At 41.6% G+C, this 24,638-nt stretch overlaps 2 protein-coding genes across 8 annotated transcripts in view; both read right to left on the reverse strand.

The window, feature by feature from the left end:
* Nucleotides 1-1,906: 1,906 nt before the first annotated feature.
* KCNE5 (potassium voltage-gated channel subfamily E regulatory subunit 5) lies at nt 1,907-7,843 on the reverse strand. The gene has a single exon (XM_083596171.1). The coding sequence runs from the start codon at nt 3,488-3,490 to the stop codon at nt 3,020-3,022; it is 471 nt and encodes a 156-aa protein (XP_083452297.1). The 5' UTR covers nt 3,491-7,843; the 3' UTR covers nt 1,907-3,019.
* A 2,514-nt stretch (nt 7,844-10,357) lies between these two features.
* The window catches only part of ACSL4 (acyl-CoA synthetase long chain family member 4), an 81,238-nt gene continuing 66,957 nt past the window's right edge, over nt 10,358-24,638 (reverse strand). For all 7 annotated transcript variants that reach the window (XM_083595950.1, XM_083595945.1, XM_083595948.1 and 4 more), the window contains 9 exons: nt 24,107-24,230; nt 23,264-23,335; nt 20,924-21,063; nt 19,978-20,150; nt 19,229-19,303; nt 18,445-18,636; nt 17,801-17,915; nt 16,831-16,988; nt 10,358-14,251 (listed from right to left, as the gene is read on the reverse strand). In XM_083595950.1, coding sequence (XP_083452076.1) covers nt 14,094-14,251; nt 16,831-16,988; nt 17,801-17,915; nt 18,445-18,636; nt 19,229-19,303; nt 19,978-20,150; nt 20,924-21,063; nt 23,264-23,335; nt 24,107-24,230 — 1,207 coding nt within the window. In that variant the 3' untranslated portion in view covers nt 10,358-14,093. The remainder of the gene's footprint in view (nt 14,252-16,830; nt 16,989-17,800; nt 17,916-18,444; nt 18,637-19,228; nt 19,304-19,977; nt 20,151-20,923; nt 21,064-23,263; nt 23,336-24,106; nt 24,231-24,638) is intronic.

Raw genomic sequence — 24,638 nt, forward strand, 5'->3', positions numbered from 1 at the left:
AAAGAGGTTATCCAGCGGCTACTAGCCACAATAGCTATGCTCTGCCTCCACAGCAATGCTTTTGAATGCAAATTACTGGAAGCCATAGGAGGAAAGAGTGCTCTAGTGCATGAGTCCTGCATGTGGGTTCCCCACAGGCATCTGGTTGGTCACTGTGAGAACAGGATGCTGGACTAGATGGGGCATTGGCCTGATCCAGCAGGCTCTTATGTTTTTATGCAGGACATCAAGTCCCAAATGCAGGTAGGAGAAGAGTGAACCATGACAACAAAATTAGGGGCACGTGAAGTCTGCCTCTTGGAAATGTAGTGGAAAGCTAATCATTGCAGTAACTTGTCAGAAATACAGTAATTAGAAAAAGTCACAGGAATGGTATATTAATCTAAATCAAGGTAGAAAAAACAAAACACTGGAAATATAAATACTCCCGTCTCCCAAATACATGCAGTTGCTAGGTGTATCAAGGTCTACACATGAGGTGTATCAAAGTCTATACACGGGTATAAAATTGCTCCAAAGTCCATGAACACAACAGGCAAAATATTAATCCATTTCAGATTATTATTCTCTCGACAGGAACAAACAAGCACTCGCTTGCTTCATTTCTAAATGCACTGCAGTGTTTGACATGTATTGGACCTTTATCAAAGGAACAGAAAATTCCCTGTTACTGAAAATGACTATCGTTTACAAGGATAATAAATACCGTAGTCGTTTATTATCACTGTGGAGCTGCAAAATTCTGTTGATAGTGGACTTAGGCTGAAGTTTAAGGTCAACCAGTAAAATACCTAAGAGAGACTATAACAGGTCCCTGCTGTCAGCCAAATGTTTTTCCTTCCCAGTAACTGCAAATTACAACTGTCATTTATTATCACTGAACTGGAGCCAGATTAAGTTAGTTGCACTTAAATCTTATTCAAACAAATCTGATAAGTCACAATTGATTTTAATGGGTCTTCAGCACAACTAACTTATAGTGCAATCCTATGCACGTTATTCAAAGGTAAGTCTCAATGTGTTAATTAATAAGTATTTAGGACTGCAGCCTTAGAGTGCAATTCTATAAATGTCTACCTAGAGGTTAGTCCCACTGAGTTCAATGGGGTTTACTCTTCTCTCTATACACACACACATATACCCCATTGAACACATTGAGAGAGATTGTAGACACTAAGAAAGTCACAGAAGTCAGCAGAAGACATTCATTCCTCAGTTACATTGCATTTGAAGGCAAGTTCATTGTTTTAAAATCTTCCCACTGGTATAAAAAAAAAGCAATTTTGGGGTGTCCTGGTTTTTACTTTTTGAAATATGGCAATCTACACCGGGAAGAAGACAATTCCATATAGATGTTGGCAACAGGACCTAGCATTTTTTTTTTATTATTTAAAACATTACTTTGCTGCCCTTTAATTCAAAATTTCCAGGGTGGTTTGTGATATTTAATACAAACACTATAAAAAGCATATGAAAGGGGGTTTGGGGGTTGTTGTTTTTTAAAAATGACACCTAAAAAATGATCAAACGTACACCAGAGGTTAAAAGCTTGGGAAGGAAATCTTGCCTGATACCTAATGGTATTATTGATGCAGGCCAGTCTTTCCCAACCTGGTTCTGCTGACTATTCTTGATAGGTGTTGTAGTCCAAAACACCCGGAGGACATCAGGGTGTTTAAAGCTGTGTCAAGAGATCCAGAACACTTTCCAGCTGAAGAGAAAATGGCAGAGCATGCAAGACTGGAGGTAGCCCACCACCCCTACTGAAAAGTAGAGGCACTGGTGTTCATTTCTGGGGCAGGGGGTCCTCTCTTCCTCTGGGGGCAATTAAAGGGAACAAAAGGTTTGTGCTGTTAAAATCCAAAGCAGTGTCATACCAGATCTCCAACCTCAACACACACCCTTCCAACCCACATGGCTTGCTCTCTTTGTTTCCCTGGCCAGCACCCCTCCTCTTAGGACTATTGAGGGTTTTTGCAGCTATTGCAGCTGCTGAGGGTTGCAGGGGGCTGTTGCGGTGGGGAGAGAAGCTTGGAACTCAGGGCCCCAGAAAAGTATTTGCTTGAATGGCAGGGTTTGTGTGTTCACAGCCAAAGCTCATTGTAACATGATATTTTGAAGATAAATTATCCTCTCCTTTCCAGGGTGGTGGGCACCTTTTAATTGGAAACCCATCATCAAAATGGAGGTTAAGCAGCAAAACAGCTACAGATACTTTATATGGAATCCTCTCCATCACAGGGCTGCCTGCACAATATAAAGCACATTCCAGTGCCCACCACCCTGAAAGAATCTTATCTTCACACCCTTAACAAATTACAGTTCCCAGGATTCTTTTGGGTTGTGGGCGGCGGAATGTGCTTTAAATGTATGGTGTGCAGGCAGACTTTTAAGTCCTGCAAGCTCCCAAGGGAACCAATAAACCTGTCTGTCTTCCAAACAGAGCCAGAGATGGATCCCAGTCCTGGTGACTTGTGTTCTCTAAGGGGAGAGCATCCCACGGTTAACTCCACCACCACATGGCCTCTGGCATATGTGTCCACTGATTTGTTTTGCAGTCAGCACTGTCTAATCTGGAGATGGAGAACCTAAGTTTCCCCCAGATGCATTTAAAGCACATGGCTACGCCGGAGGAATCCTAGGAGCTGGAAGTCTTAGTGGGAACATCCGGGGGAGGGGGACGGGACAGGTTCTGCACCGCTGGTGTAAATACCTATATATACATGCACAGCACAACGCTCCCTCCGCTTAAGACTAAGTACAACGCTGAGCACCGAACCGTCTTTTTGCCTAGCGCCATCTGCCTCCCCATTCAAAGCTTGCACGCGGCTTCCTCGTGGGGCAAATGAAGCTTCTTGGTTAATTTTTGTTGTTGTTTCTTTGCCCCCGCCGAGCTGAGAGGCGCAGGTCGCAGTTCAGAATTCCAGCCTTTGAGCGGACCGCACCCCCCACCCCCGAGAGCACTTCTTCAGATTTGGGGTGGGCCGATCCGATCCTCCTCCGGAGCCTTCCCGCTCTCTCACAGATGCTCGCTGTCGTCGCCGCTGCTCCCCCTCTCCCCGCCGGCAGCCGCCGGCATCCCCTCGCCCAGGCTAGGCTCCCCGGCCGCCACCGCCAGCTTCGCTCCTGGTCCTCCTGCACCGCTTCCCAGGCTTCCCGCTCTCGCCGTCCAGTCGCTCTCGATGTACAAGTGGTAAGGGTCGTGCTTGGACTCCAGCTTCCTGGAGCGCGTGTAGGCCAGGATCAGGCCCCCGGCCAGGCAGCCGTAGAATATCATGATGAGCAAGATGTACAGGTAAGCGTCGTCTGCGTCCGCTTTGCTGCCCGACGCTGTCGCCTGGCTTGGCGCCGGGAGTGAGTCGTCGAGGAGGCTGCTGCGGATGGCATTGGGAGCAGCGCCGCCGCCGCCGCCGCCGTGCAGCTCCTGCCAGAGCCGGCTCAGGAGGACCTGGATTCGGAGGCTTTCGCTGCAGTTCATCGGCCCCTGCATCCGCCGCCTTGGCACGCTCGCTAGCCTCTGGTCGCTTTTGGCCTCCTTGCTCCGCGCCCCTTTCCTTGCAGGCGCGCACCGCCCGCCCAGCGGCAACACAGCCGTTGCCTGCTGGCCTCTCACGCCTCGGCCATCTGCTTCTCGCCTGGCGCTGGAGGGACAAAGGCGTCTGCAGCCTACCCCACCCCACCCCCTTGCGGGAGAAAGCAGGGGGCGCCTGCCTCTCCCCCTCTCTCGGCCGCCTGCCACCCAGAACTCTCCAAGGGGGATGGGCAGGGGGAGAGAGTCTCTCCGCCTCTAAAAAGCTTCTTTGTTCCTTAACTGGCAATCCTGGAGTCTGGCTGCCTTATGATATTGCCAGTGGTCTGCCCCCACCCCCCATCCCGCCCACTCGCCCATGAACTGAAATATGGGAAGGTGTCTTTGAATTTTTGGGTGCTGCTGCTGCTTTGAGATCTGAGCCCCCCCCTTACCTATCACGCTCAGCGAATGTGTGTTGGGGGGTATGGATCCATCAGTTTGTTTGTTTTTTTAAAAAAAGGTTTAGCTGTCATCATCGTTTTGCTAAGTCTAAAACTTTGCTTTAATTCTGGTGGTGCAGATGAAAAGCGAGGGGCAAGGGCATCCTTACTTGGATGCATCCTCTTCTTGTTGCTTTGCATAAATGTGCACAATGATGCTTGATAAAATTTCTGTGCAGCCTTTTCCAAGCTGGTGCCTTCCAGATGATTTGGACCACAACTCCCACCAGCCTCAGAACCACTCTCTGGAAAATGGAACAAGCTGTATGACCAAGGCCCTGGGAGTGAGGGGTGGCACCCATGATCTCTGTGAGTGAGGCTTGCAATTGCTGTGGTTTCGGAAGGGCCAAAACCAGATGGGACACAGGGACACCCATAGGAAGCTGCAGTTCAGACTATTTGTCTGTCAGGCCAAGCAATGTTTGCACTAGTGGCTCCCAAGTTTTTTGCTATGACAACCCACAAGTCCCAATTTACTTGGTATGGTGACCCATCAGTTTATTATCACATTACATTTTGGACCTTGGATCTTCTCTGCTGCCAGCCACCAGACAGCAGTTTCCACGGTTGAAATGCAAGAATTGGAGGTTTGTGACATTCATTTGCAAGTGCTAATGCAGCATTATAATACATGAACAAAAAAGCCCATCATACCAGTCAAGGATTACAAACCATTCTTATTTAGGGTTTGTTTATAAAGCTCATGACTCACTTGTGTGTGTTTTGCAACTCACCTGCATGCCATCATCCAGAGGTTGGGAAACACTGGCCTACACCAGTGTTGGGGAGCCTGTGGCCCTCCAGATGTGGATGGACTCTTAACAATTTTGTGGGTGTCAGGAATGACTGAAATATGGCAACCCTATCCAAAGGGACCTTCCCCATGTAGAATTTGTGCTCTGACACTGTTTCCTGGTGCATGTGGAAGGCAGGCTTGAAGTTTCATGCACTTAAAGTCTCAACTGCCAAGCATCACCACAGGATACTCTTCCATCTCTGGGCTTTTTTTTAATGATGGGGGGGGGGGCTTGGACTCGCAATGCAGAGGAACCATTGCATTTCGCCATTTTCTACAGTCTAAATCTCCCTTTTTGCCCAAGCGGTTATTAGCCACACTGGTGGGAAAATACACACAATATTTTGTGTTACTTTGGTTGGTCTAATAAAAGTACTGCCCTAGTAGGGATTTTGGAATTTTTCTTAGCTGTCAACACGGATACCTTTACTCTTTGTTTTAAGCACAATACTCTCTCTCCTCAGGTCAAACTGTCCAAATTAAGACATACATTAGAATCCTGGGAAGCAGGAGACTTTCCCCCTTGTTTCTTTTTGCTGGTGTATGTGTGCTGCAATTCTCAAGGTGACTGTAAAAAACTAAACACTGTTATTCTCCCCACCCCCCGCCCACCTCAGGTGGTGGCTAAATATTTATTGGGGTTGTCAGAGCTTTGAATGTGGCTTTGGCAATTTATCCACATTTGAGCTTTAAGAGGGATTTTTGTTGTTGGCTGTTTGTGATTTGTTTTTGTTTTGGGAGGAAATGCATTGCTATTGCAGTTGCTTTTAACGAAGTCACCTAGATGCTTTTGTGTAGGCTGTGCATACATGAAGTAAATAATAAAGGTTGCGTGACATACATAGGACATTTTAAAACCCAGAGCTATCCTCTGTGTTAATTCATCTGGAATGTTTAAGACTCACAATCACCAAGCTGGATCGAATCCTTGTTTCACCCGTAAACTTTTGCCTTGTAAGGCCTTGGGAAGAGCTTCCCTCAAACTACTTGCTGTAGCTACTGGAGAGATGAAAGGAAGTTCTCCTTCATATTACTAAATATTTGACTATCTGTCCTTGACTATTAGTTATGGGACAAGTTAGCAGTTTACCACTCACTATGGCACAGCAAGGCTGAACACCAGTTTGTGGCAGATATACAGTAGGTGAGGGCTACTGCTTTTAAGTCAGCAGTGGGGAACCTGTGGCTCTCCCATCATCGCCAGCCAGCATAGCCTGAGGTTGGGGGTGATAGAAGCTGTAGTTCAGCAACTTCTGGAGGGCCACAGATCTTGCATCCCTGCTTGTGGGCTGCCTGAAGTCATTTTATTGATCACCAGATTTCAAAATTAGCCAGGCACCAGACACATTTTGCACCTAGCTATTGGCCACTTGTGACCAAGTGAAGATGCCTGGGTGGCAAGATGGTGCCTGACGTCTCCACCATCTGGAAGTGCATACCAGGGGATCCTTGGATCTTGACTGTTTTAACACAGTAATCCCACAACCTGTAGAATTCTATCAGTTATATTTTATTTGCATGATCAGAACGAATTTCAGGAACCAAAATGCCTTTTTTCTGTGCAGCCTGAACAGGAGCAGTCAACAGCATTAAAATTAATTGTTGTAAATTGTTTTCACTTACCCCACCCCACTGTCCTGCTCACAGTTGTGAAGAATATCCCTACATTATGAATGGTCCATGTCACCATTAAGAAAAAGAGGTCGGAACAGGCCAATATATATGTGGACCATCCCTGAATCAAGTGACTTTTCTTCTTTACGTTCTCAAAGCTCTTAAGACCTGGTAAGGCTGGGCTAAGGTAAGAGCTGTTTGTGTGAAGGCATTAACGAGCCCTTAAGCAGAAACCTGTGGCATGCACTGCTAATTCTAGATCTTGCTTTCTCTTTCCTTTAGTTTCCCTTTTGTTAATATATGGGAGAAATTTGAAGGTTGGGACTTGCTGAGCCGAAAGCGGCTAGATCTGTTCTCCATCAGCCAACTCACAGTTCCTCCATGCACAGAGCAATGCAGCAGAATGACCAAAAAAGGCTCAGACCACAACTGCATTGGCACCTGTTCTTAACAAGGGGCAGCTTGTGGAGCTCTGTATTCCTTTAGGCCAAATGGATGGCTGAAAAATACCATAAATAAAAAAGACGTATATGAACAGGTGGTTTTGAGTTTAAGAACTCACTTAAATCACGGCACCATCATGGTTGTAGGAATAAATTGGGACTTTGCTTCTGCTGTCTTTATGATACACAAATATACTTGGGAGTAAGCACCATTTTGTTGTAGAAAATGACATTAGATGTCTTGCTGCTCAGCCATGCCAACAAAAACATTTGCAAATAGTGTCAGCCAGTGGGACCTGGCATACCTATGCTGACCCAGAAACTGTTGTGGGGCCTGTTGTGCTGCCACCACCATCTGCCACATTGGCTGGGTCTGTGCCTCCATCACATATTGTTCAGGAGGGTCCCCTAACCCTTCAGAGATTTGTGGGGGGTCACAGGGGGCGGCAGGATGAAGAGGAGGGGGCAGGAAACTTTCCTTCCATGAACATCCTTATCTTTGGATCCAAACTATCAGTTGCTGGGTGGGTAGGGTGATCAAATTTTGGACTTCAGCATGTAGCCAGGAGTTAGCTTTTTTCCTTCCATAATATTAAATCAAATGCCCTCATTAGCACTATATTCTCCACTTCCAAAAGCCTCTGAATTTCTTCTCCACAAATACTATTGCATTTTCTTTTGCAATAGGAAGGACCAATAAAGGCTGGCATAATCACAGTAATGTTAAGAATTCAGTTCTGAGTTTATATGCTATAATAGCAGTGGCTACACTGGGGCATCTTGGTTCTGTGGGAGTGTCAACTTCAGTTCCATATGCATTAGGTGGTTGAAATCCCCGCAATAATTCCGTAAGTTAGGTGGCAACATCCCCATATTGCAAACCTGGGGCTGAGAGTAGCTAGTCTTAAGGTCTCCTGGTTTGTGGCAGAAACCCAGAACTTTGCTGATTTGTGCTTGGTCTCTTGGTCCCAATGCTCACATAAGCTTGTGGTCTTGGTTGACCACAAACTTGACATGAGCCAACAGTGTGACGCGGCAGCTGAAAAAGCCAATGCAATTCTGGGCTGCATCAATAGGAGTATAGCATCTAGATCAAGGGAAGTAATAGTGCCACTGTATTCTGCTCTGGTCAGACCTCACCTGGAGTACTGTGTCCAGTTCTGGGCACCACAGTTCAAGAAGGACACTGACAAACTGGAACGTGTCCAGAGGAGGGCAACCAAAATGGTCAAAGGCCTGGAAACGATGCCTTATGAGGAACGGCTAAGGGAGCTGGGCATGTTTAGCCTGGAGAAGAGGAGGTTAAGGGGTGATATGATAGCCATGTTCAAATATATAAAAGGATGTCACATAGAGGAGGGAGAAAGGTTGTTTTCTGCTGCTCCAGAGAAGCGGACACGGAGCAATGGATCCAAACTACAAGAAAGAAGATTCCACCTAAACATTAGGAAGAACTTCCTGACAGTAAGAGCTGTTCGACAGTGGAATTTGCTGCCAAGGAGTGTGGTGGAGTCTCCTTCTTTGGAGGTCTTTAAGCAGAGGCTTGACAACCATATGTCAGGAGTGCTCTGATGGTGTTTCCTGCTTGGCAGGGGGTTGGACTCGATGGCCCTTGTGGTCTCTTCCAACTCTATGATTCTATGATTCTAAGCTGATCATCACATCACGGAAACAAGTGTTTAATACCCCCACCTCAAATCCTCAGTGTGCTAGTGCCCAACTAGTGCAAAATGGCAAAAACTCTTTAGGTATTCAAGTAAACACATGAGCAGGGTCTACAGCATGGGTAGGCAAACTAAGGCCCGGGGGCTGGATCCGGCCAAATCACCTCAATTCGGCCCGCAGACAGTCCAGGAATCAGCGTGTTTTTACATGAGTAGAATGTGTCCTTTTATTTAAAATGCATTTCTGGGTTATTTGTGGGGCATAGGAATTTGTTCATCCCCCCCCCCCAAAAAAAATATAGTCTGGCCCCCCACAAGGTCTGAGGGACAGTGGACCAGTCCCCTGCTGGAAAAGTTTGCTGATCCCTGACAGGGATTAAGGTGCTAACTCCATCCCCCACTGCTATTCTTATTGTCCTTCAACTTGTGCAAAGTAATCTGAAGTGAGGATGCCCCTGTACACATGGAAGTTTCCCAAATTATAGAATCCTGGAAAATCTGGGTTCTAAAATACAGTGCACCTCCAGGAGTGCATGAGGCTCCCTGCTTCAAAACAAGGCTGGAACTAACACAACCACAGCCCCTGTACAAGTAGGCAGGTATATAGTTCTATGGCATAGGCAAACCTACTAACCCCACTTTGCCCTACTTGTGCCACTCAGTAGTGCTGGTTCCAGGTTGTTGGATTTTTTTTTGGGGGGGGGGGTCTCCTTAGTGGCCTCCAGCCTGTTCACTGTCCATTTACTTGCTTCCCCCTGTGGGCCTAATCAACAGTACCGAGAGAGCAAATAAGGCATGTAGACGTTACTTTGCCTTCTCCTCTAATCGAGGAAAATATGCAAGCTCCAGTGATCAGTAGTGTATAACCCTACAATGGTGGAGCCTTCATAGGTGTCCAGTGATCTAATCCCCAATTTCTGTTATGTCACCAAGATACTCTTCTTTAAATTTTGGCTCACAGCTAGAATTACCATGTAGTGCAAGCATACATCTTTGTCTTCAGCAACTTCTAATGGGACCTCAGAGAGTAACTTGTCTTGTTTTATAACATTTTGTGAATGCATGCGGTTTTCTTCGCAGTAGCCAGAAACCACCCATAAAATGATCAGCCAACATTTCTTAGTAACTCACATGTCTATAGCCAGAATGTGTTTTCAGACAATACTAAGCAGTTTCATTTGTTTTGGCAAATCTTTGGATGTATAAGGTGGTTTGCTTTGGCTTATTTCCTGTTCAAGCACTGAGGCAGTGCAAATCTAATTATAGGGAACACAATGACATAGCTGAAAGTTAATATTTTTTGTCATGGCTGGCAATTAAAGGCAAGCAAGGGTCTTTGATTATGTTCTTTCTTTCTTTCCTCCTTTTCAAAGGCAGCCCCATAGTTAAACTTTTTTTTATTAAATATGAACTATTAAGATGTCATCTCAGTAACACCAACCAGAGCCTCTCTCAAGCTTTATTCTCTGTAATAGCCACATTTTACTGACTGATCTGAGTAAAAGCCAGTATGTGCTCTCCACAAAACCTTGCCTTGAAACAGGCAAATGCTAGTTCCTTAAAGACGTGCATATTCCAGTTATATTTTCACACATGGGAAAGAAAATTGATCTGAAATTTGGTGACTTAGTGCCTAATTAATTGATATCAAGGGTTTTTTTTACAAGCTAGTTCTTGAAGAGCCACTTAGAGCTAGTTTTCACTCTTGAAAACTTTCTATAATGCAGTGCTCTAGAAGCCTCTGGCTGAAGAGTGGTGTATTTTTTTAAAAGGAGAATCTAATAAAAAAGCAAAGAGCGAGCAAAGAACAGACAAATCAGCCACAAATCTGCAACTCAACTGACAAATTTATTGATGTCTACTCTCACTTCCCAGCTATCCCAGCATCAATTTAGGAAGATTTTAGGGCTTATTTCATACTTTTTCCAGTGACAAAAAGGAGCCTTCCAATCAGCGACTGACCTGGTTTGCGCAACATAGTAAGCCAAACAAGTTTCGCAAGACTACGTAAATGTGCAGCCTCCTGCAGAGAAGCATGCGGCTGCTTTGTTCCCATCTACTATTTTCGATATAGGCCAAGCTAAGCCAAGGCTTGGCTTAGTGTGTTGTCCCAACTGGGGGACTTGTATTTAAGCTCTTGCGGTAACAGCAAGCTATACCCAAGAACAACCCTGACTTTAGCTTGTGGTTAGTGAGAGAACTTAAACATCAATTCAGCTGACATGGTAAAACCAAATCTTGGTTTAGTTTGGCACAGCAGGAAAAAGTACTTTGCTAAAGTTTGGCTTACTGTTTCATGCAAATCATAGCCTTAGAGGCATTGGATGCAGGGGGGGCCTCTATTTGTAGTATCATCACCTGGGCTCTGCCTACTTCAGGTTCCGTAAAAGGAAAAAAAACCCACACTCTTGTTTATCTCTCTGCAGTTTCTTGCTAAAGCCCTAGAATATTTTTCATTCCAAGACAAAGATATGAAAATGTAGGCGGTATCTAAAAATTATGTAACAGTCCATCTGTAGCTGCTGGGAAAGTGTACTGGTATGCAGGGATTCAAATTATGGAGGTTAGAAAACTGGAAACAAATGAGTTCCACAGAATGTGTTCCCTCACTAGTTTGTCTATAGTAATTACATAGGATGTAAGCTGCAGGGGCTGCATAACCTAGTTAAGGCTATATTCACTTGCCTGCAGGTGAGTTCCATTGAACTCAATGGGACTTACTCCTGGATAGAAATGTAAAGGATTGTGCTGTAAATGTATTTTATGGAATAGAAAGTCATGTGAATCTTATATGGACTTGACTTTTTTAAAAAACAAAACAAAAACAACTATGACGAGTCTTAAGCTGTGGAAGAAAACTGCGAGACTTTCACAGTGGGAACTTTTAAAAATATATCTTCATGAATACCAAAAATGAGGTTAGTCAATAAAGGCCACATTAACACCAGAGCAAAGAGACTATATAGGTCAGAGATATACTCAGTGCATTCTAAACAAACACCACAAGCTGCTGTTAAGATTTAAAAGCACACAACAGCTATTAACTCCATACATTTGTTGTTTAAAGATTTGTCATGTTTGACAAAGTCAATATAGCAAATTTGTGTCTAAGAAAGAGCAATTTTTATCACATACTGAATATAGTAGACTTCAACAATGAGCTCATGGAGGGGGGGGGAAATCACTAATCAAAAGTGGAAGGATTTCCTGTTTATGTAAACAAGTGTATGTGTTTAGTGAGGAACTACCAAGAGGCGTTTTTCTGGTCCCAATGTAGGACTCGTCATACATTAGCAGCCCTCAGATTGGACTCGACAAGTTCAATTGGCAGTGTGCTGGTTTGATGGGAGAAGGATGGTTGAAAAATTGTCTAAACTATCCTTGTGCCTCAAAAATTAAAATTGGTCCTTAAAGACAGAACAGCTAGTTCTGGCCAGAATAATGGCTCAATAGGTTTGACAATAACTGAAACTGGTGATTTGTTGTTGCTCTGAAGGTTGACTGACCCACACATACACTTCATAGAAGGAAATCTTGCCCAAATCTTGAGTACAGGAACAACATTTCATACAAAAATCCCTTCACCATTTAGAAACAATACTGGATTGTTTTCTTTTGACCATAATATACACACTTAAATATTATGAATAAAAGAAATCTATCTTATAAATATTTTTAGAGCCAAGTCAAAGTATGACACATTGCAATCAAGGGTCACAGCTGTACAAAACTGGAAGCAATGTATAAAAAGGTATTAAGAAAAAAGTGCAAAATAGAACAGCATCAAGAATTGCCACATCTTACAGCATTTCTAATTCAAGTGTGAACTGCTAGCAAGGATATAAAAGTCCAGAGCATGAACTCAAGGGGGTGGGAAAAAGTAAGAGACAGCTGAATGCAGTACACAAAACACAAAATACAGGAGAGTTGCTGCCTTACTCTCTTCTCAACACACCAAGAATTCCAGTTTTTAAACAAACGTTTTCACAAAACAGAAGTTTTAAATACAGTATTTTCCCTTTAAACACATCCTCGAACATAAACTTCCAAAGACCAAATTCATCACTCACAAATACAAAATTAAGCTTTTACATACGACTTGTGTGGTGTATTAAAAGAAATAGAAATGCCCTTTCAGAGGGGAAAAAATAACATAAAAACCCATAGGACTTAATTTCTGGTGTTGATGTGCTTGGAAGAGCAGGCAGAGATCCCAATTCACCACACTTGGTAAGTAAAAGTGAATGCTTAAGAAAACAGAGACTACTGTAGCCATCAAACTTGTTTAGTCCCATTGATTTCAAAGGGAGTGTGCTAATAATCTGAAAACTTATGGATGCTGCATTATCATTGGAAATCAGTGTAGTGTTGGAGGTGGTAAAGATCACAAACTTGTCATCATTTAGAAAAGGATTTTTAGATCCTTTGGTGTTTGAATAGGGGGAGTCTCCTTGTGATAGTATAGGACACAACCCTTAAGGAGCAGATAGGATGCATCTGAATATGGATTACAGATCAGCTCTGAAGTGTACTTGTTTCCCTTTTAGACACTAAAAACACTGAAAAACTGGCAAGCGGAATATCTCACCAGTAGTGCATTCTTTGCCCCGTCCACATTAAATTTATGAACCGAATGATGTGGTCTGTGATCAATAAAGGGCAGAAGCTAGTTTTACAGTTATTCAGTGTAGGGTAAAACGAAACTGGGTCTTTAATACCATAAAAAGTACCACAGGTGTCTCTTCTTCCAGAGTATTTCCACACAGCTAAAGTGTGCTTTTTAGGAGCCTAAACTATGGCCAACTGCACTCAATGTGTATTCAGTTAACTATCAAAAAAACCCCACAGTACCCTGTGGTAACATTTCTGTTCCAAAAAAATCTGATCGGTTACATTTTAATAAACTAAATTGCTGTGTGTTTACCAAACACACACATGGTGCAAAGCAGATGCATGCTAGGATCATTGTGGATCTGTTTTTGGCTGTGTGAAAGTAGCATTCAAGAGAGAAACATCTTTTTTCTGTCTTTTAGCTCTACATAATGACAGTCAAATTAAAAGAAACTACTTTCTCTACCAAAGGACCTGAGATTGCAGATTTATGAACAGCACTCTGGAAAGTATAAGCTTCATTCTGCTTACTCTTTCTTCAGTTTTTCCATATACAACACATAAATTAAATACAAGCTCATTTTTTCCTTCACTTGAAAATCATCATAGTGAAATTATTAAAGATGATTTAATTCCTTATGAGTAAGGGAAGCCAGAATATAAAAAGATAAAAACAATGGTTTACCCAGTGAGGGAGTTTCATATGGACACAACCATTCTTTACTGGGAGTGAACAAATGAAACTACGGCAGTGGGTCAGTCATTTGGACAGCATCTTGAAAGTACAGTTCAGGAAGCCTTCTTGTTCCTTCTTGAAAATGAAGTGTAGCTTTCATCCATTTCACAAAATGCCACTTCTCCATTTATAATTATAGCCAATGTTTGGGGAATGACATTTGTTGCTTTGTTTTAGAAGGAATCCTGCACAACATCTTGACTCCCGATGTCTGGAGATTATTTACCGCCATACATTCGCTCAATGTCGTTGAGGTAATGGTTCTTCAGCTCTTTCCTTTTCAATTTGAAAGCATCTGTGACTAGCCCAGTCTCTGGAGTCCAGGGCTCTGGGCTTAACCGCACTTTGACTGGTATTTCAAATCTTTCAAGTTTCACTGCAGGATCAATTTGGGAGAGTGAAAAATGCAGATTAGGAAACATGACAGTGGTTTAATACTCAACTGATGTGAGCTCATGAACATGGCATGCACAAAATATTCAACTGTGTGAAGTCTAGTAAAGAGAGAGCTTTTACTGCCTAGATTAACACAGGAAACAACACTGATTTTCAAGCTTCAGGGAACTCTTACCACAGATGTTTGTTCATCACTGCTCTCCTGAATGTCTGCCATGGAAACCTCATGCACTAAAGCAGATTCTGCATTTTCAGGTCAAGTCTGTTGGGCTTTACTCACATGTGACTAAGAATATGTCGAAGACATTCCTGCAGCTGCACATTGCAGTAGGTTTTTTTTTTAAAGTGAACATCACTCATTGCTGCTAATTTCACTGAAGAACCCCTCACCGATAATCTTCCAAGGAACACCAGGGAACTGACTAGACTATATGAATTTTAGTTTTTTGTCTTTTTAAAAATGTAAATATGCATATTTGGTTACTCAATACAGAAACCTCCAAAGCATTTTGTTTACAGTAGTACCTCTGGATGCAAATGGGATCCGTTCCGGAGCCCCGTTCGCATCCAGAGCAGAACGCAACCCACGACTGCGCGTGTTGTGATTCGCCGCCTCTGCGCATGACATCATTTTGAGCACCTGCGTGAGCGGCGAAACCCGGAAGTAACGCGTTCCGTTACTTCTGGGTCGCAGCGGAGCGCAACCCGAAAATGCTGAACCTGAAGCTACTTTAACCCGAGGTATGACGGCACTTCCAAGCTTTTGCCCAGGGCCAGTGGATCAGATCAAATTCTGCCAATCCTTAGACATCTTCACTGGTTGCTAATTTGTTTACAGGATCAATTCAAGGTAATATAGAAAAGTATGGTATAAATTAATTTAAGAAAGCAGAGCTTCATGTGCTGCTTTTCTGAAGTGTGAGCAGGAATGTAACTCAATAAGTATATTTAATTTTAAATTATCATTATAATATAGCAAGACATTTAAACAAATTTTGAAATAAAATTAAGGCTATTGATTTTGCCAGAATGTAATAAACATTAATTTCGGTGTGTTGTGCTTCTTCAAGTAAGAATTCCAGTTTTGGCTCACAAAGAATTAAACTGGGACTTCTGGAAAGCAATTGGTTAACAACTTGTTTTTATTGCTGTAGGAACAAGCAAGCTATGATGAGTTAACTGCCAACGTGGAAGAAATTAATTTAAAAGCTCCCATTTAAAATGTACCAATTTTTGTTAAGAAAGTACTTATTAAAAGACTGCCTGTTCCCATATGAACATAGTAATTTTGTTATTCTGTGGGTAAAGGAATGGTCATACTGTTCTTTCATTACATTTCATTGTTGTTTTTTGTCAACACATTACTGCATAAACTGGTGTTTTAGAATATTTGCTCTACTGTTTATAGTATGTTAATATAAACTTGAATTGGTAACTGCTGTGAGAATTTTGCTAAAAATATGAGGCAAAATAAATGAATTGAATTAAATAAAGCCTAAATGTTTTGCGGGTGTTTGTTTTTTTTTAAAGAAAAAAAACGGTGTACATATAGCCACTAGATGGCAGGAGAGTAATGAATTAGGATGTTCCCAAGGGCTGTCTGTATCCCAAGAAGCAATTCCGCTTTTTCTACCCTTACACAGCCCAGTTAACTTTAACTGACCGTTCCCCACCCCCGGTAATCAATATATTTAAATCTATTGAACAGTTATGGCATATCCAGTCCCTACATTTTGAGAGAGAACCCAGGTCAGGATCCATTTTTGCATTTATTCCTAATGCTTTCGGGTTTTAATCAGATCCCATTTCCTAAAACTCTTAATTTGAATTCTCTTTGCAGTACAGTTCTCGCTATGCCCACGACACATTCAGCTATGCTGCAGTGCTCGAGTACTAGACTTACACTGCTTGGCATGGTTCATAGCATGAAATACCACGCAGCAAGTTTCAAGTAAAAGGAAGCACAGCAATGTTGCAAGTAAGCTGTGTATTCAGCATGCATCCAGGAGCTGGAATCTTGGGAATGGAAAGGATGGCAGTCCTGGACAGCTGAATACCGAATTCCCATGGGCTATTCCAGTACAACTTCTTTTAAAATGAAAGGGAGGAGGGGAAAATTGGATCCCTAAAAGGCAGCATTTCAATCAGTCACACAATATGCCCCACTTTCTATGGCAAGTAACCAAAAAGTGTTTGTCCAGACCTTTTCCTGCCTGCCACCCAAAGAAACAGAACGAGCATGGAAACAAGAGGAAAGTGTCACTATGTTTGGGGAAAACAGGTTTCTAGGGGTGTATTTTAAAATAAACAAACCCAAAATGAAGGCATGGCTGACACCCCAAGTATGAGTGGGGTTAGGCGATAAGGCTATATACGGCCTGGGGTGAGAGGCAGTGGCATGGAAGAGTCTTGAGGGCTAGTTAGAAAGCTTGTGGGGCTCAACGTGGCTCTTGCGCCAAAGAGGGTCCTCCACTCCTGCTATTGTCTCATTTTGTTTCAGGTCTGACTTTTGTATCATTACAATGATATTCTGATACCCAGAAATAGCTGTTTGCTTACTTTTGTTAGCCATCTGCTTAATCTCTTTCAGGACTTCAGATTCCATTGTTGGATTGTTACAGATGTCCACCCAGCTGCCAGTTGCACCTTTCTGTTCAGCAAGAGCAGTTAATTTCTTCTGATTAGGAACCACAAAACTGATGACGTAAGATTGGTCACTAGAAAATAATGCAGGAGAAATTCATTCAGGACCCATAATCATACTTCTTTGCTTGCAAAAAATATATGTTCCTATGTGCTTTAGCTAGAAAAGTACTCCAATCCTTCAAATCTGTAGTGTGGGTTGTATCCAAGGCTAGTCCTTCTCAGAGGAGACACACTGAAATTAATGGCAACAACTAAAAGGTTCATTAATTTCAATAGGTCAGCTCTAAGTAAAATTTACTTGGATATAAACCACTGGAGACAACTCATTTATCACAACGTTTGATTAATAGTCGTGAAAAGAAAAAAAGGAGTGCATGTAAGATTCAACACAATTCCAACACAGAAGTGTTAGTAAGAACAAAAAGGAAAATACAGCCCCATGTTTTTCTGCTACTTATAGGAAAAGTCTGTTGCTGTTAATTATCTCATTTCTATATAAAGACTAAAGATGAAGAAAAAGAGGGTTGCTTTTTTACTTGTAAAATGCTGGAGACATTCAGGTGCTACCTATTTGGAATACAGCAATTCTTTCCAGAGCTATGAGAGAGTTAACAGCTGCTGTTTCTCTGTGCCAACTTAATGTACCTGTAACCTGAGCTAGGGAAAGGCATGTGTGTCAGCTCCAAACCTGTTGAAGCAGCACTGTGTCTAATTTCCACTCCTGCAATTCTATAGTCATGCAAGAAAGCCTTTAGATAGTAAAGAACAAGGCTCATTTTAACTAAATATGCTACTTTGCTTTTTAAAGTAATTTGGGTTTTTTAAAAGCCTCCCAGAGACCAGCAAATCAAATTTATGAGCACAAAAATTCATACAAACCTACCTTTTGGCATAAGCACATATATTGTCAATAAGTGGACAGTTTTTCAGAGCTGCCTCAACTTTGCCCAGCGATACATATTCTCCTGCCTGTAACTTCACCAAATCTTTTTTGCGATCTAGGGAAATAATTGGGTGAAATGGTGCTTTAGAGAGAGCATGCAATTTGATCCTATACATCTTTACTCAGAACTGTGTCCCACTGTATTTGTGAAGCAAACACCCAGATATATGTTTCCATTTACACCATGTGTTAGGAGAAAGCTCAATATACAATCAGATGTTTCATTTTGTTATTCAAAGTGACAAGGGATTTGCCTTTGCAACAGGGACCCTACTATGAGTTCGATGCCAAAGTAAAAAATATATACATAAAATTTAAAGTCAAGATTAAAAGAATTTCTGTTAAGATGTACGAAAAGACAGAATTTGGTTAAGGCTCTAATATAGCACACTCCTGTATAACAGGAAGACATAATACAATGGGTGACTGAAATCCAACCAACTCATATTCAGAGTAGATTCACTGAAATAAATGGAAGCTATTTAAGTCCACTGATTTCTACAGATCTTCTCCAGTATGACACACATTGGATATTAAATGTTTAAGTATCAAACTTTGTCCAAGCAGAAAAAAAGATAAGGCACCTATGATTTGCAGACAGCCATCAGGATGAAACTCTCCAATGTCTCCAGTGCAAAACCATTGTTGACCATTTTCATCAACAATGAAATCTTCTGCTGTTTTCTCTTCATTTTTGAAGTATCCCTTTGAGACATTAGGTCCACCAATTATAATCTCTCCCCTAGGGTTTGGCTGGTCTCTGTTCGTATAGCCTCCTGAAAAAGTTATATAAAATAATTAGCAATAACAATTATAGTTCTTGCTTTCCTGCAATCAATGAGAAATAAAGCAAATCAGCTATAAAGCAGGCTATAAAAATAAGCAGTAAAGCTATATAAAAATAAAATGCTGTACTGAAGAAGTGAACATCAATGACTAACTGTATCAAGATACCAAATTCACAGGGACAACAAAATGCCATCCTTTATTAGGAATGACAAATGCCTACAATGCTCCCCTCCCCCTTTTAATGCCAAGCCAATTGAGCCTGTTACATGACAGGCATGAAATTGACACAAACTCTGGCCTATGCATGGTTACTCAGAATTAAGAACCCCCCCAAAAAAAATTATGGGGTTTATTTCCAGTAAGTGAGCATACAATTGCCGCTAACACAGCCATCTTGTACATGCTTACTAAGCAAGCCCTATTCAACTTAACTGGAATTATCTTCTGAACAAATATGCATAGGATTGGTCTGTAAGTTTGACTGGAAAAGTTTTTCAGGGTTTATACGTGCATTATATTAGTAACTGAAAAATGGAAAGTGCAGCTGTAATTTGTACTGGACATGCAGTGCTCTCTTACCTTCTTGCCAGTCTCGCAGTTTAATCTCACAGCAGATTAGAGGAGCCCCTACTCGGCCAGTGCTGTAGTCAGAAACTAGAGGAAAATCAGAAAAGATTTAAGACAACAGCCAAAAGAGTTTTTCCACTTTAAAATTCTAGGTGCTTCCAGACCTAGGTGCTGTTTTGTGGATGATATTCAAGCAGAAACAGGCAAATTCAACTAATGCAATTAAAGTGGATTTGACGCTCTTGTGCAACAAACCCACTTCCAAAATAAAACAAAATAAGACTTTTGTGGTAAAGAAAGCAATGGGAAAATGACTGAAAATCATGAAATAACTGCTTGATGCAACATTGTGTAACCTACCCATACATTTAAGATAACAAATCAGATGAATGCTCAACAAACAGATTCTCTGGAAGCACTGTAAGTTAAACTATAGAGACTAGATAAAAGAACAACCAGCGAAAAGTTAATTCAATTACTGTATTTTTTGCTCTATAAGACGCACCCGACCATAAGATGCACCTAGTTTTTGGAGAAGGAAAACAAGGGGAAAAAAATTCTGAATCCCAGAAGCCAGAACAGCAAGAGGGATCGCTGCAGCGATAGCTGCGCAGCCTGCATTCGCTCCATAAGATGCACACACATTTCCCCTTACTTTTTAGGAGGGAAAAAGTGCATCTTATACAGCAAAAAATACGGTATTTAGCAGAAAACCATACTGACCTCCTGGAAACAGAGATGATGTAACCCTAAATTGTTACCTTCAGTAATTGTCCCTGCTCCACAGGTTTCTGTTAACCCATATCCTTGGCCAACAGGACAGCAGAAACAAATGTTCATGAATCTTTGTGTTTGAGGTGAAAGGGGTGCTCCTCCTGAAAGCATCATGCGTACATTCCCTCCTAGAAGTGCTTTCACCTTGTTAAATAAGAGTCTTAAAGGAAAAGAAACTATCTTTAATAAACAAGTATGGGCAATTCCAATATCTCCTTCCTGACGAACAATGTGAACTGGATTATGCCCTATTGTTACAGCAGTGGCTAGCCATCCCATTTTTAAGAAACTAAATGGAGGCATATTTATATGACATCCAATAATAATGGCTGTGTTTCAAACCAGCTTTAGACTGTGCAGTTCAAATCCAAATGTGCACATTCTGACTGCAATGCATTCATCCAAAGCCCACTGAAATGTCAGGAGAAAACTTTACGGTTTTAACTTCCACTCTATGCCCTTTGTTGAGTGCTAGCACTAAAAATGTTTCATCTGGTAGAAAGGTTAAAAAGATTTCGTAACCTAGATGATATTGGAATAGTAGCCTAAAGTGCAATACATTAACCCCTACATACAGTGGCGTAGCGTGGGTTGTCAGCACCCGGGGCAAGGCAAGTAATTTTCGCCCCCTAACCCGTGGATTTGCGCCCCCTAACCCATGGATTTGCCCTAACCCCAGATGTTGCGCCCGGTGCGGCCCGCCCCCCCTGCACCCCCCACGCTACGCCACTGCCTACATAAGAATTATTCAGATACACTTGAGGATGTACAGCAGCAGGACCATATTTGGGGTGCTTCTTGCACTGGTTCTTTAGAATACAAAATTAGGAGAAATGCATTTAGTCAGTTGTTGCTCCCTATATAATTACTCGTAGCTATATAATTACTTGTAGCTTTAACATATTAACTGGCACATATATGAAATATACTTACAAATTACACAGAGGTGCATCATAACCCCTTTTTATTTGTTCCAATTTATAGTCATATCCTATCTTGAATAGTGTTTTCTGGATATAGTTCATCTCTTGAACTTTGCTCATAACGTTCTTATAAATTCGGTCCATGATTTCCTATAGAAATATTTTTTTATAAAGGTGAGTGTTGAGAAAAATACCATTCCTGCTTATACTAGTACAGTCTGGCAATCTAGAAAGGCAACAGGAAACAGGAATCTCATTCATTTTAAACAGCTTAGTTTTTCCTTAGTTGTGCAATGCTTACTGTACAGTCTAGTTAATCTATTTATGGTCAATGTTAGCCGGGAGCCATTCTGCGTAGGCACAAGCTGAAATGCACAATGGAAAAATTGAGCTTTCCTCCCTTTCCCTCTGAGCTATGCTATTTCAACAAGATTTTGGTATAGCACATTGGTTTTTAATGTTTAAGAAATAGTTACAACAGTGTCTAATTTGCATCACTATAGTATCTGAGGACAACCTTCAAGGTCTGCAGTTCTAACCACCCCATTCTTTTCTTTTTGTTAAAAAACAACAACTCATAAAGGAGTTTTCCAATTGCCCCAGCACTGACTTTTATTTTCTGAGCATGCTACTTTATATGGGTCAGACTTATGGGACACACATGAAACTTAATGAAGTAAGTTCTTTTTCTGCAAGTTGGACTTTCTGTCATAGCTTGCATTAGGTCTTTCACAGTGCAGTCATGTACATATCTATTCAGGAGCAAATCCCAGTGAAATACAACGGAGCCTACTCTTTGGAAAGTGGACATAGTTTTGCAGCCTCAATTGCGGGTTAAAATCACAATATTTTGTGGTGGCAGGGAATGAAGATAAGTTAGGTTGCCTATATTCAACAGCAAGTCAGCTATGTAAATTACTAGCTGCTAAGATATCTATAGTAATAGCATGGATTATTTGCACTCAATCATGCACTCAAATATCCCAGATTCAAGGACCAAATATAATTCTAAAATGTATAATATATATATTGGATTGCAATCCTATGTACACACTTATTGGGGAAGATATGTCACTGTACCTTTTAACTACTAAATTAAAATAAAAAGTTACCATACAGATTCACTCTACTTCTTAGTGTTGAGGCTGTTGGGAGTGAATGATATGGAAAATAAAAGGAGACTTCTGGTTTGGCTTGCCATGGCGGAGGCTGTTGATTACATCTCTGCCGTTTTGCGCAGGATATTTTGAGGATGAGGTGGAAGTAACCATCCTCCCAACCACCCCAGGGCCGGGGGGGGGGGAGGCAGCTTCATCTGCAGATCGCCCAACACCTGCCCCCCAATCTGGTACGAATGAGGGGGCGCTGGGTGGAAAACACTGTGTGTCTCTTTGGCAACTCTCCAAAGTCGCCACCATGAGCGAAGAAACTCCTGTTTTTTAAGATGATAATTCAGACTTAATTAACGAGCATGCTCTGAGTGAGGGGAGATAAACTACTCTGCCAACTGATTCAGCCCCTGAGGAGCTAAATGATTTGAGTGGAAGAGAGATTATCTTTACTATGAAACTGGTATGTCGGAATGGAAAGGGGGGGGGGGAGCCACCTTTGTTTCTTTTTGATATACTGCATATTTGCTATTTTACTTGGCAAATCCCCCTGGAAAGTCTGAATACCGATTGATTATGTATGCAAGTGAGACTGGACTGTATTGTAATATTGATATAATTTTGATCTAATTATTAACTGTGTGGAAAAGATTTACGAACTTGCAATTAATTCTGATGGGACTGTTAAGAGCAAAAGATGGGAATTGAGGCTTCTAGCCAAAGTGCAGGCTTATATGTTCTGGTATGGTATGAGACGAAACGGAAAGGTTTGGACATATGCCTGTAACAATTGACAGAAAGCCAGATTTCTTCCATTTTGGGATGTATTGTATTGGGTAACAACTGGCATGAAGAAGCCAAAGTGAAAAACATGGAAGAAAATAAACACCCACACAGAAACATACTGTTTTGATATAACTTGCTTGCTGGACGAACTCAGAGGCTGTGAAAATGAACGAAGGATTAACATCGGATTGATTTATGGGAACCACCTGGACTAATTAAAAAAGCAGCGCAAATGTGAGATGATGGCAATCCTCCAACCTCAGAGCATAGGAAGTCAAACAAAGATTTGTGGTTTGGCTTAATATTTGGACTGTTTGGATATTTTAAAATTCGGAATATCTTTAATGTGGCCTTTATTGGATTGTTAAATTGGAACACTTAATAAATATTATTTTTTTAAAAAAATATGGAAAATAAAAGTATTTTACTAGCCACTTGTCCCAGCCCATACTTACAGGCACAGCTGCCATCAATGTTGGTTTCAAAATAGAACAATCTCCTTTGCTTCCCTTTTTAATTTTACTTGACTGCAAGAAAAGAGTATGAGAATCTCAGTTAAAAGTACATTAATAGCCCTAAGACTGCCACATTCCAAAAACACTTACTTTATTCCATTCAGTGAAAGAGAATGAACCTCAAAAACACAAGGAAGCCCACTAACAATACACTTTTCAATACTAAAAGAAACAGCAAAGTTGTATGTGGTTATCTGCAGGCCTTGATGCAACTAAGTAATGAGACAAAATACTGAGGAGTGGTGCTCTTTGAAACCTAGCTTAAATCCATTTATTCACACAATAAGGGAGCTGCAAAACTTTTCCTGGCATCACAGATCTGTGCATGCTATTCAGTTAGTGAGCAAGATAAATATTATTTATTGCATGTTCAACATATTATAGTGCGTCAGGGTAAGCAACTGATGGGCTTGCCTGTTCAAGACACTCCATTATATACACATATATATGGGCAGGCTGTTAAGAGTGCTATGGATGGGTACAATTCTTTTTATTTAGTTGTAAAGCTGATCCTAAAGATGACTATGGGTGGTGAGGGGTGGATTATGCTGTTGAACTAGATTTTTCTAAAACCAGTTTCCTGAGCAAGGTTTCCTGAGTGCCTTTTTGGATGTTACACTTTCCTACACTAGCCACTACTGCGCTTTGAACATTTCAATGTGGCAAGACTAGGATTGCTAATCATCTCCATGCTATTCACAACTGTTGTGTTAATTCAACTGAATGTTAATACATTTCTTTCTTTCTGAACAACCAACAGGAGAGGTCAATACATTTGCTTACCTGGTCTGATAGTGTGAGAGGAGAGGAATATCCAATCCTGCAGCCGTAAGTAATACAGGAAATTTCTGCTGTCAGTTCTAATACATGAGCCAGAGGCAAATAGCCAATGTATGTGTCCTTGGGTCTAAAGGAGAAAAATTATGTGATTCAGTATAGCATGCAGGTTATCTGAACTTAAAAACTTAAAAAGAGCCCTGCTGGATCAGGTCAAAGGCCCATCCAGTCCAGCACTCTGTTCTCAAAGTAGCCAAACAAATGTCCATGGAAAGCTTGCATGCAGAACTTTAGTGCGGCAGCACTTCCTCCACCAGCGATTCCCAGCAATTCTTGTTCAGAGGCATACTGCCTCTGACAGTGGAGGTATAACATAGCCATTGTGGAGACTAACCTCCGATAGCTTTGCCCTCTGTGAATTTGTCTAATCCTCTTTTTATAAAGCACAGAAAACAGTTTTTATTCTACATTCTACATTCCTTTTTCATAATTGAGGGCTTCTTGGATCTATGTTCTCTAACATATAGCCAGGCGCATT

The sequence above is a fragment of the Podarcis filfolensis genome, assembly GCF_964270895.1.
Source record: "Podarcis filfolensis genome assembly, chromosome: Z".
Classification (NCBI taxonomy): domain Eukaryota; kingdom Metazoa; phylum Chordata; class Lepidosauria; order Squamata; family Lacertidae; genus Podarcis; species Podarcis filfolensis.

What these genes read in the sequence shown, in the direction of transcription:
- KCNE5 (XM_083596171.1), bottom strand. Translation starts at nt 3,490, where the DNA reads ATGCAGGGGCCGATGAACTGCAGCGAAAGCCTCCGAATCCAGGTCCTC.